At 47.9% G+C, this 13,420-nt stretch overlaps 2 protein-coding genes across 2 annotated transcripts; one reads left to right on the top strand and one right to left on the bottom strand.

Moving 5' to 3' along the window:
• Positions 1-136: 136 nt before the first annotated feature.
• LOC139360523 (proline-rich protein 23D1-like) lies at positions 137-3,522 on the bottom strand. The gene is made up of 4 exons (XM_071088031.1): positions 2,508-3,522; positions 1,357-1,421; positions 1,052-1,119; positions 137-815 (listed from the first exon to the last, which is right to left on the bottom strand). Exons 1-4 carry the CDS (start codon positions 2,582-2,584, stop codon positions 189-191), a joined length of 837 nt encoding a protein of 278 aa, XP_070944132.1. The 5' UTR covers positions 2,585-3,522; the 3' UTR covers positions 137-188.
• Positions 3,523-10,148: 6,626 nt separating this feature from the next.
• Positions 10,149-12,734, top strand: LOC105481729 (proline-rich protein 23D1-like). The gene is made up of 3 exons (XM_011741528.2): positions 10,149-10,281; positions 10,519-10,586; positions 10,823-12,734. Exon 3 carries the CDS (start codon positions 10,856-10,858, stop codon positions 11,447-11,449), a length of 594 nt encoding a protein of 197 aa, XP_011739830.1. The 5' UTR covers positions 10,149-10,281; positions 10,519-10,586; positions 10,823-10,855; the 3' UTR covers positions 11,450-12,734.
• Positions 12,735-13,420: the final 686 nt, after the last annotated feature.

The following is a 13,420-nucleotide window of genomic DNA, read 5'->3' as shown; positions in this document are numbered from 1 at the left end:
GAGGCAGAGCAAAAGTTCAGGTGGAGGACGGAGCATTTCTCCACCTGTCCAGCATGCACAGCGCCTCTCTCCTCGGAGGTGCAGGGACGTCTGTGCAGGGAGACACCCTGAAAAAGCAGGTGTACTTAATTCTGAACAGAGCATCTCTGATTTCCGTCTGGCGCCTGAGGGTTCATGGCCCATCAGCCTTAGAAGAGACGTCTTCGGGCCTTGCACATTGGCCTCCATAGAACCTTGTGGCAAATTCTGGGCTCTGGACTGGGTGAGGGAGGTAGAGGTCTGAGGGCAGAGCTGGGCAGGGGCTCCAGGACATGGAGATCCAACTTGAATTCTTCAGGCAGAGCCTGTCTCCAGGAATCAGGCTTGGGCATCTGGGATGAGCCCTGGGGGACAGTCGCTCTGTAGTAAGGTTTGAGGTAGAGGATGCGCCAGGAAGAAGGGCTGATTCCATGCACGAGGTTTGATGGGGGTCCCATCAGGGGCAGGAAGCCTTGGGGAGCCTCACCCTCTTGTACTGAAGGCGCCACGCACACATTCTCTGCTCTCTGGGCTCTCACAGATCCATTTCCAATGTCAATCTCCCAGACAGTCTCTGTACTCGTGAGCAGGAGCCAGCGGGCATGGGCAGGGAACAAGAGATCCTTCAAGGACATCAAGACTTGCTCAGGGACCACCAGGAGGAGCACATTCAGGAGGCTGAGTCGCAGGGCTCCCTGTGGATCCAGCACCAGGACCTCCTCTCCGAGGCGCAGGTACAGGACCATTCCTGGTTCCAACACCATGATGATCACCTTCGTCTGGGGAAGCTGTGGGTCCTGGGGGAGAAAAGCCGTGGGTCAGTCATTGTCCTGTCAGGGAGGCTCCAACAGGGACAGACCAAGGCAGGGAGCTTCCAGCAACTTCCCCAAGCATAAATTAAACTCTGCAGGGACACCCAGAATTTGCACTTGTATTGACACCCCTTGGGACAGTCATTTCCTGGAAGTCCCCTAGGGCCTGGAGCTCAGGCAGACCTGTCTCCCCCACGCCCACCTAGGTGGTGTCATCTTACCTGGGGCAGCTCCAGGGGCAGCTGTGCAGGGTGGTGGGGACCTGGCTGCGCTCGAGCTGGTTCTGCACCTGTGGAGAGAGCAGAGTGTGCAGGTGAAAGCCCTTGTCATGCAGGATGCCCTCGAGGGTTAAAGGTGCCACCGTGAAAAGACCAAATGCAGAAGAAGCCAGGTACAGGACACCTGCCCACGGGGCTGCAGGAGGAAGCTCCAGACACTCTGGACAGCACAGCTGCTCGTCTCACGACATGATGGGACACTGTCTTCCTAGCAGGGGACTCAGGATGAAAAAGACAAGATGCCTCACCTGGCTGAGGACCCAGCTCCTCCACTTTCTGGCGTTTTGGGGCATTTGATTGCGTGCTGGTGGAGCTGTAAGACAGAGGGACACAGTCAGATTTCGGGCAGTTACCTAATGTCCAATTCCCCGAATCCCCACAAATTCACTCCACTTCCCCCCCTTTCATTCAAGGTCACAGACTAGTCATCCACTTCCTGTGAGACCTGCTCCTAATCTGTCCTAACTCCCAGCTAAGATCTTGTTCTCACCCCATCTACCTGAGCTTCCCTGGGTTAGGAAAAGGCAGGGAAGGAGGGTCGGTGCCCTCAGGGACCAGTTTACCCTTTCAGGAGTTCATGCAGATGAGAGTTAGAAACCTCTCCTTGAGTGTGAGGACTTGGAGAAAGATGTTGAGATGCCAGAAATGTGGCACCTCTGTCTATACAGGTAACATAGGAATGGGGTGTTAGGATTCTAATTAAAGCAAGAAAAAAGGAAGGAATTTGTCGGGCGTGGTGGCTCACGCCTATATTCCTAGCACTTTGGGAGGCCAAGGTAGGAGGATTGCTTGGGTCCAGGAGTTTGAGAGCAGCCTGGGCAACATGGTGAAACTTAGTCTCTACTAAAAACACAAAACATTAGCGGGGCATGGTGGTGCACGCCTGTGCTCCCACCTATTCAGGAGGCTCGGGCGGGAGGATCACCTGAGACTCAGAGGTGGAGCCTGCAGTCAGCTAAAATCACACCACTGCAATCCAGCATGGACGATCACAGTGAGATGCTGTCTCAATAAAATAAATAAATAAATAATACAAATATAAAAATTAGAAATTAAAAAAGGAAGAAACTGGTTTTTTCTCTTAGTAGATCATGAACTCCTCACATCACATCCTACAATCTCCCTTCTTGCAGACCACAGAGCCCCTTCTCCGTGGAGCTGGTTGGGTGGATTGAAAGCGGGGCTGCCCTGAGATATGTGTGTGGTTGGGTTGTAGAAGCCTTCCCAGCACCTCGTGATCACTTAGCCGCACCTCACTTCCTTCTTGCCCCAAATTCCAAACATCCAATCTCATGGCAGGTTCATGCATCTCTTTTCCTTTCCCCTCTCTCCAACACACACCCACACAGCCCACAGGCAGGTCACCCTGCAGGCGTCCCCGGCACACAGCACAACTCACCCGCTCTCTCCCGCCTGGTCGCTCTTGGATCCTGTGCAGGAATCACTGGGGCTTCTTGGGCGCCGGGAACCTTTCATGGTGAAAATTTCCAGGGTTCTCCAAGTCAGCCAATGCCAGTGTTTGTCTGTGTCCTGCAAAGATTTCTTTTTGGCCTCTGGATCCTTTACTTCCTTTGAGACAGAGGTGTCAGCCCCAAAGCTGTGGAGCGGCGGGGCTGTGGCCAGCGGCAGGTGGATCAGGCTCTGACAACTGAGCTCTTGGGGGAATCCTTTATACCGTCAGCAGGGGGTGGAGCCAGGGGATTTATCACCAGGAACGGATGTGATTGGTTGTTCCTGGTATGACAGTGGGAGGGGCCCTCAAGGAGGATTGGGCATAAATCAATCAATAGATGACCAATCAGTAGAACCTGCTTAATCCAGTCAACAGACAACCTGTTTCCTGCCCGCTCCCATCCTCTAGGTCTTGCCTAATCATGATAGACACTTTCTGTAATACCCAATTCATCTATCGCTGAAATAGTTTTTAATGTGTACCTGTTATATTTTCATGCAATAAAAATATGTTAATTTTCATAGTGGCTATCCTGGGGAATGGTATGTATATGAAATGAAGCGTCAAGGGAACAGAAGCAGAAGGAAATTCCCAAGCATCTCTGAGTGTCTCTGCTTGAATTCCTGCCATGTTTTCTAAATAAACTGGCTTCCTTCTTCCTATCCAAGTAAGAAGGTGTTTCAGAAGTTCAATCTTAGAGTGTTTGACAAATACTGCTGAGAAATTACAGGATGACCCAAAGGAAACTTTGACTGGATTTGTGGATGTGCCTATGAAATTTTGTGTGTGTGTGTGTGTGTGTGTGTGTGTGTGTGTGTGTGTGTGTGTAGCAAGGATGAAGTGGCTGTTCCTAGGGTGCGGACCCTTCTTTCTCTTGAGAAAGTTCATTGCTGTTAACTCATTGTGGGTTTTGTGAACATTTTCTTTCTTTTCTTTTCTTTCTTTCTTTCTCTTTCTTTCTTTCTTTCAGACATTTTCTCCTCCCTCCCTCTCTCCCTCCTTCCTTCCTTCCCTTCTTCCCTTCCATCCTTCCTTCCTTCCCTCCCTCCCTCTCTTCTTTCTTTTCTTTCTTTCCTTCCTTGTTTCTTTCTTTCCTTCCTTCCTTCCTTCCTTCCTTCCTTCCTTCCTTCCTTTCTTTCTTTCTTTCTTTCTTTTTCTTTCTTTCCTTGTTTCTTTCTTTCCTTCTTTCTTTCTTTCGACAGAGTCTTGCTCTGTTGCCCAGATTGGAGTGCAGTAGTACCATCTTGGCTCAGTTCAGCCTCCACCTCCCAGGGTCAAGCGATTATCGTGCTTCAGCCTCCTAAGTAGCTGGGATTAGAGGTGCCTGCCACCACTGCTCGCTAATTTTTTATTTTTAGTACAGATGGGGCTTCGCCATGTTGGTCAGGCTGGTCTCGAACTCTTGACCTCAAGTGATCTGCCTGCATCAGCCTCCCAGAGTGCAGGGATTACAGGTGTGAGCCACTGCTTCCGGTCCACTCCTCAAGTTTCTAATGTTTTCAATTTCAGTTCTCAACATAAAACCCAATAAATAGCTTTAATTTAAAATAGATGAAGGTATGTCGTAGTAAAAAAAAAAAAAAAGTAACCTGTCCACAACTCAACTTTGGAATTATTTGTCGGCAGGGGAGTAGGATAGAAGTGCACAGAGATTTATTAGATTCTGCCAGTTTTCCAAAGTGGCTATTCCAGTTTAGACTCCCACTATTCTTACATGAGTGACTGATTCCTCCATAGTCCTGTCAGGACTTGGTATGCTGTCTTCTTCATTTTAGCTAACTGATAGGTGTATAAAAGTATCTCATAGCCAGGCACAGTGGCTCATGCCTATAATCCCAGCACTTTGGGAGGCCCAGGTAGGTGGATCACCTGAGGTCAGGAGTTCGAGACCAGCCTGACCAACATGGAGAAACCCTGTCTCTACTGAAAATACAAGATTAGCTGGGCGTGATGGCGGGCGCCTGTAATCCCAGCTACCCGGGAGGCTGAGGGAGGAGAATCACTTGAACCCGAGAGGCGGAGGTTTCAGTGAGCCGAGATCACGCCATTGCACACCAGCCTGAGCAACAAGAGTGAAACTCTGTCTCAAAAAAACAAAAATAAAACCCAGAAGTTTAGGCTGGGCACAGTGGCTAACGCCTGTAATCCCAACACTTTGAGAGGCCAAGATGGATGGATCACCTGAGGTCTGGAGTTCGAGACCAGCCTGACCAATATGGTGAAAACTTGTCTCTACTAATTTTACAAAAATTAGCCAGGCATGGTGGGATGGGCCTGTAGTCCAAGCTACTCAAGATCGCGCCACTGCACTACAGCCTGAGCGACAGAGCAAGACTCTGTCTCGAAATAAATAAATAAATAAAACAGAAGCTTAATAGGTGAAAGAAAAAACACAGCTTCCTCGAATAGAGGAAGGGGTCCCGAACAGGTTTCTGGGGTCGCCAAGAGATGCAGAAGGTTTTATAGATGAGCTTGGGGAGGCGGAGTCTGATTTACATAGGGCACACAAGACTGGTTGGACCCGGTGTGTCATTTGCATAGCATGTGAAGACGCTGGCCGCCCCACCCTAGTCTTTTATTATGCAGATGGTTCTCCACCTGGCCGGTGCCATGTTGCCTGCCCCCTTACTGTACCAGTGGTTGACAAAGAAAAGGGACAAGGGAGCCTCCATGTTGGATATACCTGCCTTCCAGGTATCCCTTTTCTATTGGCACAGCTGCTAGCATTTACCTATGTAAGCTTCTAGCTTGCCTATTTATGTTTGCAGCTTAATTTTTGAGGCTGCTTTTTATTAGAAAATAAGTGATTTGGGGGCTGCTTTTTGTTAAAAGGAAAACCTTTCCTTGGACTCTCTTGCCCTCACTATCTGCCTTAATAATTTTTTTTCTAGCTCCTGTATCACTAATCAGTCGATCCTGAAACAATTTGGATGAAGTCATTTCTCCTGGTTAATGCCTCAGTTCTGGCTCCCACACACTACTTCAATATCTACCTAATGGAGCTGGGCGTGGTGGTTCCTGACTGTAATCCCAGCTACTTGAAAAGCTGAGGCAGGAGGATTTCTTGAGCCCTAAGGCGTTCGAGACTAGCCTGGGCAACATAGTGAGACCACCCACCACAACCCCCCTCAATGACCCATCTCAAAAAATAGAAGCTACCTAATGGATTTCTTCATCTTCAGCCAAGATTCATCATTTTCTACAATGCAAATATATTTCCTTGAAGATATAAAACACTAAAGACCAGGTGCAGTGGCTCACACCTGTAACCCCGGTGCTTTGGGAGACTGAGGCAGGAGGATCACTTGAGGCCAGGAGTTCAAGAACAGCCTGGGTAACATAGTGAGACCCGTCTTTACATAAATAAATAAATAAATAAATAAATAAATAAATAAATAAATAAATAAGAAAGTTAGCTGGGTATGGTGGTCCACACCAGTAGCCCCAACTACTTGGGAGGCTGAGGTGGGAGGATCGCTTGAGCCCAGGATTTCAAGGCTACAGTGAGCTGGGATTGTGCCACTGCATTCCACCCTAGGTGACAGTGCGAGATCTTGTATATGCATTTTTTCTTGTAGTCTCAGCTACTGGGGAGACTGAGGGAGGAGAATCACTGGAGCCCAGGAAGTGGAGGTTGCAGTGAGCCCAGATCATGCCATTGCACTCCAGCCTGGGTGACAGGAATGAAACACTGTCTAAAAAACAACAACAACAACAGCAAAAACCCCAAAAAACCCCTCTGTGGTCTGCAGCTCAGCATTAGATTTGTGAGATACATCTTTACTCTTGAGTCAACTGTTATTGTTGAATTCTTATCACTGTGTAGAGTTCCAGTGGTTGCAGATACCACAGCGTTCATCCCTCTTGATGGGCATTTGGTTTGTTGGCAGGATGTAGCGTTGCTGTCTTCTCCATGTTGGCCAAACCAATGGGTGTATAAGAGTATCTCATGGTGATTTTTATTAGCATTGCCCTGAAGCTAGAGAAATTAAATAATTTATTTTCACATTTTTTTTTTTACCGACTATTTGTTTATTCCCTTTGTGGCACACCCTATTCAAGTTTTCTACCTATTTTTAATTGTTTGCAATATTTGCTAACAATTCGATAAAAGTCATATACATTCTGGTTTGATGTACTTTAACAAATAAATTTAACGCAAATAACTTGCCCACTCTGGAGGTTTCCACTCCCTCTCTCAGTGGTGAATTTTGATGAATTGTAGCTCCTAATAAATAAATCTTGGTATGATGAAGGTTATCATTTTCTTCTTTATATTCAAAGTTGTATTGCACCAAGAGACAAATATTATCAGACTGTGAAGTGACTCGCTTTTTGTAATTAAAGTTATTTTGTTTTAAGAACTAAAGTGAAGAACAAAAGGAAATTTAAAAGAGGCTGGGCATGGTGGCTCACGTCTGTAATCCCAGCATTTTGGGAGGCCGAGGCGGGGGGATCATTTGAGGTCAGGAGTTCGAGAGCAGCCTGGCCAGCGTGGAGAAACCCTATCTCTACTAAAAATATACAAATTAGCCAGGCATGGTGGCGTGCGCCTGTAGTCCCAGCTACTTGGGAGGCTGAGGCAAGAGAATCATTTGAACCTGGGAGATGGAGGTTACAGTGAGCCGACATCATACTACTGCACTCCAGTCTGGGTGACAGAGTGAGACTCTGTCTCAAATTAATCATTCAATCAATCAACAGATATACAAATAAATAAATAAAAATAAAAAGGTTAAAAAAAAAAAAGAGTGAATGGCATGGACCATATCGTTTTCAATAAATATTTGTTAGACATGGAAACAAAGTATTTTGAGGGGAAAGGTGCACTGATTAGGTTTGCAGTTTGAAGAGATTTATTGAGCGGAAATAGGAGCAGGGAAGATGCAGAAGGTAAGTGGAAAAAAACAAGGACTGCAATAACTGATGTTCTTTAAACATGGTTATGTACAGTGGATATCTTCGTGTAAATATCAGAAAATGTCCACAGGCCGAGTGCGGTAGCTCACACCTAAAATTCCAGCACTTTGGGAGGCTGAAGCAGGTCGATCACTTGAAGTCAAGAGTTCAACACCAGCAAGGCCATCATGGTGAAACCCGGTCTCTACTAAAAATACAAAAAATGATAATAATAATAAGCAGGAGTGGTGGCGGGCGTCTGTACTCTCAGCTAGTCAGGAGGCTGAGGCAGGAGAATTGCTTGAACCCAGGAGACCGAGGTTGCAGTGACCTGAGATTGTGCCACTGCACTCCAGCCTGGGTGACAGAGCGAGACTCAATTTCAAAAAAAAAGGAAAATGTCCGCAAAACCCACAATGAGTTAACAGCAATGAACTTTCTCAAGACAAAGAAGGGTCTGCACCCCAGGAAGAGCCACTTCATCTTGGATACACACACACACACACACACACACACACACACACGCTTTCAGAGGCACATCCACAAATCCAATCAAAATTTCCTCCCGGCATCCTGAAATTCTCAGCAGTATTTGTCAAATGCTGTAAGACTGAACTTCTGAAACAGCTTCTTACTTAGATAGAAAGAAGGAAGCCAGCTTATTTAGAAAACATGGCAGGAGGCCGGGCGCGGTGGCTCAAGCCTGTAATCCCAGCACTTTGGGAGGCCGAGACGGATGGATCACGAGGTCAGGAGATCGAGACCATCCTGGCTAACACAGTGAAACCCCGTCTCTACTAAAAAATACAAAAAACTAGCCGGGCGAGGTGGCGGGCGCCTGTAGTCCCAGCTACTCGGGAGGCTGAGGCAGGAGAATGGCGTGAACCCGGGAGGCGGAGCTTGCAGTGAGCTGATATCCGGCCACTGCACTCCAGCCCGGGTGACAGAGCGAGACTCCGTCTCAAAAAAAAAAAAAAAAAGAAAACATGGCAGGAATTCAAGCAGAGACACTCAGAGATGCTTGGGAATTTCCTTCTGCTTCTGTTCCCTTGACGCTTCATTTCATATACATACCATTCCCCAGGATAGCCACTATGAAAATTAACATATTTTTATTGCATGAAAACATAACAGGTACACATTAAAAACTATTTCAGCGATAGATGAATTGGGTATTACAGAAAGTGTCTATCATGATTAGGCAAGACCTAGAGGATGGGAGCGGGCAGGAAACAGGTTGTCTGTTGACTGGATTAAGCAGGTTCTACTGATTGCTCATCTATTGATTGATTTATGCCCAATCCTCCTTGAGGGCCCCTCCCACTGTCATACCAGGAACAACCAATCACATCCGTTCCTGGTGATAAATCCCCTGGCTCCACCCCCTGCTGACGGTATAAAGGAATCCCCCAAGAGCTCAGTTGTCAGAGCCTGATCCACCTGCCGCTGGCCACAGCCCCGCCGCTCCACAGCTTTGGGGCTGACACCTCTGTCTCAAAGGAAGTAAAGGATCCAGAGGCCAAAAAGAAATCTTTGCAGGACACAGACAAACACTGGCATTGGCTGACTTGGAGAACCCTGGAAATTTTCACCATGAAAGGTTCCCGGCGCCCAAGAAGCCCCAGTGATTCCTGCACAGGATCCAAGAGCGACCAGGCGAGAGAGAGCGGGTGAGCTGTGCTGTGTGCCGGGGACGCCTGCAGGGTGACCTGCCTGTGGGCTGTGTGGGTGTGTGTTGGAGAGAGGGGAAAGGAAAAGAGATGCATGAACCTGCCATGAGATTGGATGTTTGGAATTTGGGGCAAGAAGGAAGTGAGGTGCGGGTAAGTGATCACGAGGTGCTGGGAAGGCTTCTACAACCCAACCACACACATATCTCAGGGCAGCCCCGCTTTCAATCCACCCAACCAGCTCCACGGAGAAGGGGCTCTGTGGTCTGCAAGAAGGGAGATTGTAGGATGTGATGTGAGGAGTTCATGATCTACTAAGAAAAAAAAAGCAGTTTCTTCCTTTTTTAATTTCTGATTTATATATTTGTATTATTTACTTATTTATTTTATTGAGACAGCATCTCACTGTGATCGTCCATGCTGGATTGCAGTGGTGTGATTTTAGCTGACTGCAGGCTCCACCTCTGAGTCTCAGGTGATCCTCCCGCCCGAGCCTCCTGAATAGGTGGGAGCACAGGCGTGCACCACCATGCCCCGCTAATGTTTTGTATTTTTAGTAGAGACTAGGTTTCACCATGTTGCCCAGGCTGCTCTCAAACTCCTGGACCCAAGCAATCCTCCTACCTTGGCCTCCCAAAGTGCTGGGATTATAGGCGTGAGCCACCACACCTGACAAATTCCTTCCTTTTTTCTTGCTTTAATTAGAATCCTAAGACCCCATTCCTATGTTAACCTGTATAGACAGAGGTGCCACATTTCTGGCATCTCAACATCTTTCTCCAAGTCCTCACACTCAAGGAGAGGTTTCTAACTCTCATCTGCATGAACTCCTGAAAGGGTAAACTGGTCCCTGAGGGCACCGACCCTCATTCCCTGCCTTTTTCTCACCCAGGGAAGCTCAGGTAGATGGGGTGAGAGCAAGAACAGCTGGGAGTTAGAACGGATTAGGAGCAGGTCTCACAGGAAGTGGATGACTAGTCTGTGACCTTGAATGAAACGGGGGGAAGTGGAGTGAATTTGTGGGGATTCGGGGAATTGGACATTAGGTAACTGCCCGAAATCTGACTGTGTCCCTCTGTCTTACAGCTCCACCAGCACGCAATCAAATGCCCCAAAACGCCAGAAAGTGGAGGAGCTGGGTCCTCAGCCAGGTGAGGCATCTTGTCTTTTTCATCCTGAGTCCCCTGCTAGGAAGCCAGTGTCCCATCACATCATGAGACGAGCAGCTGTGCTGTCCAGAGTGTCTGGAGCTTCCTCCTGCAGCCCCGTGGGCAGGTGTCCTGTACCTGGCTTCTTCTGCATTTGGTCTTTTCACGGTGGCACCTTTAACCCTCGAGGGCATCCTGCATGACAAGGGCTTTCACCTGCACACTCTGCTCTCTCCACAGGTGCAGAACCAGCTCGAGCGCAGCCAGGTCCCCACCACCCTGCACAGCTGCCCCTGGAGCTGCCCCAGGTAAGATGACACCACCTAGGTGGGCGTGGGGGAGACAGGTCTGCCTGAGCTCCAGGCCCTAGGGGACTTCCAGGAAATGACTGTCCCAAGGGGTGTCAATACAAGTGCAAATTCTGGGTGTCCCTGCAGAGTTTAATTTATGCTTGGGGAAGTTGCTGGCAGCTCCCTGCCTTGGTCTGTCCCTGTTGGAGCCTCCCTGACAGGACAATGACTGACCCATGGCTTTTCTCCCCCAGGACCCACAGCTTCCCCAGACGAAGGTGATCATCATGGTGTTGGAACCAGGAATGGTCCTGTACCTGCGCCTGGGAGAGGAGGTCCTGGTGCTGGATCCACAGGGAGCCCTGCGACTCAGCCTCCTGAATGTGCTCCTCCTGGTGGTCCCTGAGCAAGTCTTGATGTCCTTGAAGGATCTCTTGTTCCCTGCCCATGCCCGCTGGCTCCTGCTCACGAGTACAGAGACTGTCTGGGAGATTGACATTGGAAATGGATCTGTGAGAGCCCAGAGAGCAGAGAATGTGTGCGTGGCGCCTTCAGTACAAGAGGGTGAGGCTCCCCAAGGCTTCCTGCCCCTGATGGGACCCCCATCCAACCTCGTGCATGGAATCAGCCCTTCTTCCTGGCGCATCCTCTACCTCAAACCTTACTACAGAGCGGCTGTCCCCCAGGGCTCATCCCAGATGCCCAAGCCTGATTCCTGGAGACAGGCTCTGCCTGAAGAATTCAAGTTGGATCTCCATGTCCTGGAGCCCCTGCCCAGCTCTGCCCTCAGACCTCTACCTCCCTCACCCAGTCCAGAGCCCAGAATTTGCCACAAGGTTCTATGGAGGCCAATGTGCAAGGCCCGAAGACGTCTCTTCTAAGGCTGATGGGCCATGAACCCTCAGGCGCCAGACGGAAATCAGAGATGCTCTGTTCAGAATTAAGCACACCTGCTTTTTCAGGGTGTCTCCCTGCACAGACGTCCCTGCACCTCCGAGGAGAGAGGCGCTGTGCATGCTGGACAGGTGGAGAAATGCTCCGTCCTCCACCTGAACCTTTGCTCTGCCTCAGATGCTCTTGATTTCTATAGAAGAGCAACCTTGAGACTGGGGCAGAAAATATTTGCAAATCTCATATACATGCAAGGACTGCTCATACTCAGAATACACAAAGAGCTGTCAAAACTCCAAGAGAACAAACAAATGATTCTGTTCAAAACCCAGCAAAAGACTTGAACAGACATTTCCTCCAAGGGGATGTAAAGAACCACTTCAAAAAGTGTTCAACATCCCTCCACTGGGGAAATAGACATCAAATACACCTTGAAATACAACCAGGAAGCTCTTAGAAAAGCCACCATGACAATGACTGACCATCCCAAGGGTTGCAGAGCTTGTGGAGAAGCTGGAACACTCTGACAGTGCTGGTTGGAATCCAAATGGGACAACCTCCAGGAGAGTTTCATTGATTCATAATCAATACAATAGGCACTTAGCATTGGAACCATCTTTCCCACCCTGAGATAATTGTTCTAAAGAAATTAGAACTCATGTTGACAAGGCTGAGGTCAGAGGCTTCTAGCATCTGTCCTCACCATCGCCAATAGATGGATGGGACTTTAACCTCATTCAACTATGAACAGAAACAGAAACTGTGACCCATTCTTTCAATGGGATGCAATTCAGCAATAAATGGGATGGGATTTTTGTTTGTAAATTCAGTTCTAAGAATAAGTAGTGAATAAGTTGTTGCAACACTTGAAGGTATGTTTGGACTCTTAGGCTATGTGAGACTTATCCTGAGATTGTAACTCTCATGAAATTGACATGTACGTCAAGCATGTGTGATCAAAATTCAGTTTCCAATTGAGGTTTGCTGTAAAACACATACTAGATTTTGCAACTGAGAATGAAGCATTGTAGCATGTATCTTATTCATCATTGTGATGTAGATTGTATTGGTGTTGATTATATCTGTATTTCTTGGGTGAAATAAACATGTTAAAATGAGTTTCATCTATTTGTGTTTATTTTCTTTAATGTGTTTGCTCAAAAATCTCCATTTCTGGGTCTTGCCTGGTGGCTTATGCCTATAATCCCAGCACTTTGGGAGGCCGAGGTGGGTGGATCATGAGGTCAGGAGATCGAGACCATCCTGGCTAACACAGTGAAACCCTGTCTGTACTGAAAAAAAAAAAAAAAAAAAAATTCGCTGGCCGTGGTGGCAGGCGCCTGTAGTCCCAGCTACTCGGGAGGCAGGAGAATGGTGTAAACCCAGGAGGCAGAGCTTGCAGTGAGCTGAGGCTTGCACTCCAGCCTGGGTGACATTGCAAGACTCCATCTCAAAAAAAAAAAAAAAAAGAAAAGAAAAGAAATCTCCATTTCCTCCTGGCAGTATTGGTCACACCTGTAATCCCAGCTTTTTAGGAGGCTTGAGGCCAGTGGATCACTTGAGCCCAGGAGTTGGAAACCAGCCTGGGCAGCATGAGGAAACGCCATCTCTAGAAAAAATGCAAAAATTAGGCAGACGTGGGATCTCCCCACTCGAGAGGCTGAGGTGGGAGGATGGCTTGAGTCCAGGAGGCAGAGGTTGCCATGATCTGAGATCGTGCTATTGCACTCCAGCCTGAGTGACAGAGTGAGACCCGGTCTAAAAATAATAATAATAAAAAATAAAGTAAAATAAAATAAAACTCCATTTCTACAGCACATTGTTTTATTTCTATTGGGTAAAAGGCACAGATGGTACAGCTCACACTAAGTGGATAGACATGAGCTTTCTTAAGGCAAAAGAGTATCCCCCACTCCACAGATGACAGCACACACACACACACACACACACACAGACCCACA

This window comes from Macaca nemestrina, chromosome 20 (assembly GCF_043159975.1).
Source record: "Macaca nemestrina isolate mMacNem1 chromosome 20, mMacNem.hap1, whole genome shotgun sequence".
Classification (NCBI taxonomy): domain Eukaryota; kingdom Metazoa; phylum Chordata; class Mammalia; order Primates; family Cercopithecidae; genus Macaca; species Macaca nemestrina.
This window is presented reverse-complemented; position numbering and strand designations above follow the sequence as displayed.